We start from the raw sequence: 4,898 nt of genomic DNA on the forward strand, positions 1-4,898 counted from the left end.
TCTGCATCTCTTCAATCAATCCTCCCGCAGGCTTTATCTGCCAGGCTTATATACTAAAAAGGGGGGCATTCCGAATGCACTGGGAAATTCACAATCATTTGAGAAACTCCTCGCACACGGCACCAACGCCAGCAGCATCACATGACTTCCGCTGTCGTAACAGTACAATAGCATAACTTTATGGGGCAATGGGTAGTATAGACTTATGTGTAAATTGTAAGAACTGCTTAAACTTCATTCAAGTTATACTTGAATCTTGAAACTCTTACCAAAAGATAATCTGGCGATTATTTGTCTAAAGTTTAGTGTTTTAGGTTTTGAGAGTCAGTTCTAAAATGTGGGTTAGGAAAAACCTTATACTTGTCATGTTAATTTCACACTCCTTTAATTTCTAAATGACATTAAGAAAAATCTTTAGAAATCTCACATTTTTAAACTTTTATTATAGACTGATTAACTTGCTTCTCATGATTTTCTTTTCGTACAGTAATTTGTGTTGTTAAGTCAGTATTGTACAATACTTTTTGTTACCAGGCATCTAAAAAGCAGCAAATACTTCGAAGAATTGAACTACTGGAGCTCTCGTTAAAGGAAAATAAAGAAATTTTACAAGCAGGTAATGAATTATCTGTTAAGAAAACTAGACTTAAAATAGGACCCAAAACTCAAGTGCTTTCGATTATTTGACTATTCTTCTTTAGGAGAACAAATGCAACCTTTGTTCTTCTCAATAAGAATAGTCAACTATTCGAAAGCGCTCAAGTTTTGAGTCTTTTAAGTCTATTACACTTTATGTGATCCTTTGTGCTTAACTCTTTTATCAAAACTGTTAAGAAAACTGATAGTGACAAAGATATATATATATATCCTGTAGAGTGATAACTGATAGTGACAAATATATATATATCCTGTAGAGTGATAACTGATAGTGACAAATATATATATATATCCTGTAGAGTGATAACTGATAGTGACAAAGATATATGTATATTCTGTATAGTGATAACTGATAGTGACAAATATATATATATCCTGTAGAGTGATAACTGATAGTGACAAAGATATATGTATATCCTGTAGAGTGATAACTGATAGTGACAAAGATATATATATATATATATCCTGTAGAGTGATAATGCTTTAAAGCTGAAGTTAAGTGGTTTACTTGGAAGTCCAACTAAAACAATTGTTACACATAAACGTAAATGTATATAGATGGCTTTGAATTATATTTACAATAAATAATATGAAGTATTCTTGAAGCTGTGATACTTTATTATGGCTATCAAGAACTACTGGGAGAATACTACAATGGAGTAATTCTGTGTTTGTGTCAAATTAACAAGAAATTTGTTAGTAATCATGTGATTTAAATTATTAACATTGTAGTAAAAATGTTCTAAAAACAAGCATAACAAATGCAAGTAACCTAGTTGTGTTTTATTGGTTAATATATTAAAACTGATATATATATATATATGTTAAAAATGTCCTGTAATGAACTTCTCAAACTGAATTTTGTACTTTAATAGCCAAATTTAAATGAGTGAAGAAAACTGACTTCTCTGTAATTGTTTTTATCAGAAAGAAACATCCTGATAAATTTGTGAATTATGGAAGTATTATAGTTCAGTTCAGTCTTGTTTTGTTTTCCAAATTTAATAAAACAACATATTAATGCATCAGGTAAAGTTTTATGTTTAGTACAGACCAAATATTCTTCGGACTGGTTCAGTCTTGTTTTGTTTTCCAAATTTAATAAAACAACATATTAATGCATCAGGTAAAGTTTTATGTTTAGTACAGACCAAATATTCTTCGGACTGGTTCAGTCTTGTTTTCTTTTCCAAAATTTAATAAAACAACATATTAATGCATCAGGTAAAGTTTTATGTTTAGTACAGACCAAATATTCTTCGGACTGGTTCAGTCTTGTTTTCTTTTCCAAATTTAATAAAACAACATATTAATGCATCAGGTAAAGTTTTATGTTTAGTACAGACCAAATATTCTTCAGACTGGTGATTAGTATTTAAAAACCAAAAATTAAAGACACTTCATTCCTAACGCATTAAAAATGCTCAGGTTGTTTAACATCTAATAAGTTTAAGGTGAAAAATACTCTCGCATTGTGAGGGTAATCGTAATTTGTTTAAAAGTCATTATAAAACACTTTTCTCATGTAGAGAAGTCTAAGTTTCAAACACATGTGGAGGACATCCAGAACTTGACCAATAAAGTTCCAAAATACAAGGAGAAGCTACAGAAGATATGGCGCTACATTAGCCATTGTCAAAATACAACCGAAGCACAACGAGAGCTGTTACAGTCAGTGACTACAAACTTAAAGTCTGTCGTAAGGGAAAACGTTTCTCAGTTAACCACGTGGATTTTTCCTGTGAAGGAGATAGACTCCAGACAAATGTGAGCAAGAAGCTACAGGTTTATGTCATCAGCGTATATTTCTCTTTAAAATTATGTAGATGACTTCCTAAAAATCTTTATGATCAGGGTTAGCAGCCTGTACAATCAACTAAATCTAATTATTAATGAATTATTAATTTATTAATTTTTTTTTGTAAATGATTATATATTCATTACTAATGGGTTTTATCCTATGCTTCAGCTAATAATCTGCTACCATCTTCAGGGAAGTTCTGAGGAGAACTGTTTGTTTGGCTAAGATTCAATCTTGGGTCTTCTTAATAGAGAAGCTGGTATGCTATCCATTTGTCTGGGTCTTACCCATTAGGACTTGAATCAATTAATTATGTAAATGTTTATGAGAGGGTTATCCAGGTTTTGCTGACTACTTTGTTAGATTGTCTGAGTGTATTATCAATTAGGTGGATGAAGAAGGCTTTTTTTTATCTTTATCATGTGTGGCTCATTTCCTATTATTACAGTATTATTTTAATTTATTCTATGGTCCTCTTTGCTGATCTGATGAGCTTTTGCAAATAGATAAGTATTTTTATGTTTATTTTACTCCTGAATTCTACTTTTTGTTTGTCATTTTGTTTCTTTCATGTACTGGAGTCCATACTCACAGGGAATGTTGTAAATAGAGGTTTGTTTGTTTTTTCTGCATGGAATATTTAAGAGGTTTGGTGTGTACTCAATAGTGGATTAAGACACCTTGGAGGTCAACGTACCAACCCCTGAAACACTAAAACCTCATAAAACACAGTGATTAGCCTATTCACCAACATACCAACCCTGAAACACTAAAAACCTCATAAAACACAATGATTAACCTATTCACCAACGTACCAACCATGAAACACTAAAAACCTCATAAAACACAGTGATTAGCCTATTCACCAACATACCAACCCTGAAACACTAAAACCTCATAAAACACAATGATTAGCCTATTCGCCAACATACCAACCCCTGAAACACTAAAGTCTCATAAAACACAATGATTAGCCTATTCACCAACATACCAACCCCTGAAACACTAAAACCTCATAAAACACAATGATTAGCCTATTCACCAACATACCAACCCCTGAAACACTAAAACCTCATAAAACACAATGATTAGCCTATTCACCAACGTACCAGCCCTGAAACACTAAAAACCTCATAAAACACAGTGATTAGCCTATTCACCAACATACCAACCCCTTAAACACTAAAAACCTCATAAGATGCAGTGATTAGCCTATTCACCAACATACCAACCCCTGAAACACTAAAAATATTCTTCTAACAACTTGAAAGTCGTACATATATCAAGGAACTAACTAACCAACTAACATTCTCCACAATAATAGAACTCAGAACATCTTGAAGGTCATTATTACTACAAACAACAAGGTCTAGCTATGTACTCGGAAATCTCTGCATGGAGCTGCTATAAATCCCAGGATTTGGCTCAGTTATGTTGATGATACAAAAATGATGCGATATTAACCACATGTGAGAAAAGGAAAGATGTCTAGGCTTTGTAGTTTTTACATCAATATTTTTTGTTATAGCTACAAAATTAAACAATTTAAAATTTACAAATGTAAAGGACTGATTATGATGCCCATATTAGATTGAAAATAACTGTTATAGATGTTGTCATACTTAGGTGTTAAATAAATTAGTTCAATACCTGACCCAAGAAAGAGGTGATATTTTTTTGACTCCATTGGCCATCTATAATTGTTTTGTGGGTATTTTCTAAATTGTTATTCCTTATAGATAATAGATGGACTGGATGACCATTCACAAAATGTAAGCATCACTATTTTATGGCTGTTTGTAATTGTTTTGTGGGTATTTTCTAGATTTTGCAAAGTTATCTGGATGTAATTTAAAGTATGTCATAAGTTGGTTGTCTGGCACATGTACTAAAGTTAGCTGTGGATATGTGTTTGTGACTGAATGATGTAGTTATGGTAAGTTGGTTGTCTAGCATATGTACTAAACATAGATGTGGATATGTGTGTTTGTGACTGAATGATGTAGATATGGTAAGTTGGTTGTCTGGCACTTGTACTAAACTTAGCTGTGGATATGTGTGTTTGTGACTGAATGATGTAGATATGGTAAGTTGGTTGTCTAGCACATGTACTAAACTTAGCTGTGGATATGTGTGTTTGTGACTGAATGATGTAGATATGGTAAGTTGGTTGTCTAGCTATGTACTAAACTTAGCTGTGGATATTTGTGTTTGTGACTGAATGATGTAGATATGGTAAGTTGGTTGTCTGGCACATGTACTATACTTAGCTGTGGATATGTGTGTGTTTGTGACTGAATGATGTAGATATGGTAAGTTGGTTGTCTGGCACTTGTACTAAACTTAGCTGTGGATATGTGTGTTTGTAAATGAATGATGTAGATATGGTAAGTTGGTTGTCTAGCATATGTACTAAACTTAGCTGTGGATATGTGTGTTT

At 32.5% G+C, this 4,898-nt stretch overlaps 1 protein-coding gene across 4 annotated transcripts in view; it reads left to right on the forward strand.

Moving 5' to 3' along the window:
- Window positions 1-4,898, forward strand: part of LOC106472794 (beclin 1-associated autophagy-related key regulator-like) — a 33,420-nt gene that overhangs the window by 13,871 nt on the left and 14,651 nt on the right. For all 4 annotated transcript variants that reach the window (XM_022401335.1, XM_022401338.1, XM_022401337.1 and 1 more), the window contains exons 4-5: window positions 535-616; window positions 2,187-2,424. In XM_022401335.1, the coding sequence (XP_022257043.1) occupies window positions 535-616; window positions 2,187-2,424 (320 nt within the window). The remainder of the gene's footprint in view (window positions 1-534; window positions 617-2,186; window positions 2,425-4,898) is intronic.

The sequence above is a fragment of the Limulus polyphemus genome, unplaced genomic scaffold (genome assembly GCF_000517525.1).
Source record: "Limulus polyphemus unplaced genomic scaffold, Limulus_polyphemus-2.1.2 Scaffold5618, whole genome shotgun sequence".
Taxonomy (NCBI): domain Eukaryota; kingdom Metazoa; phylum Arthropoda; class Merostomata; order Xiphosura; family Limulidae; genus Limulus; species Limulus polyphemus.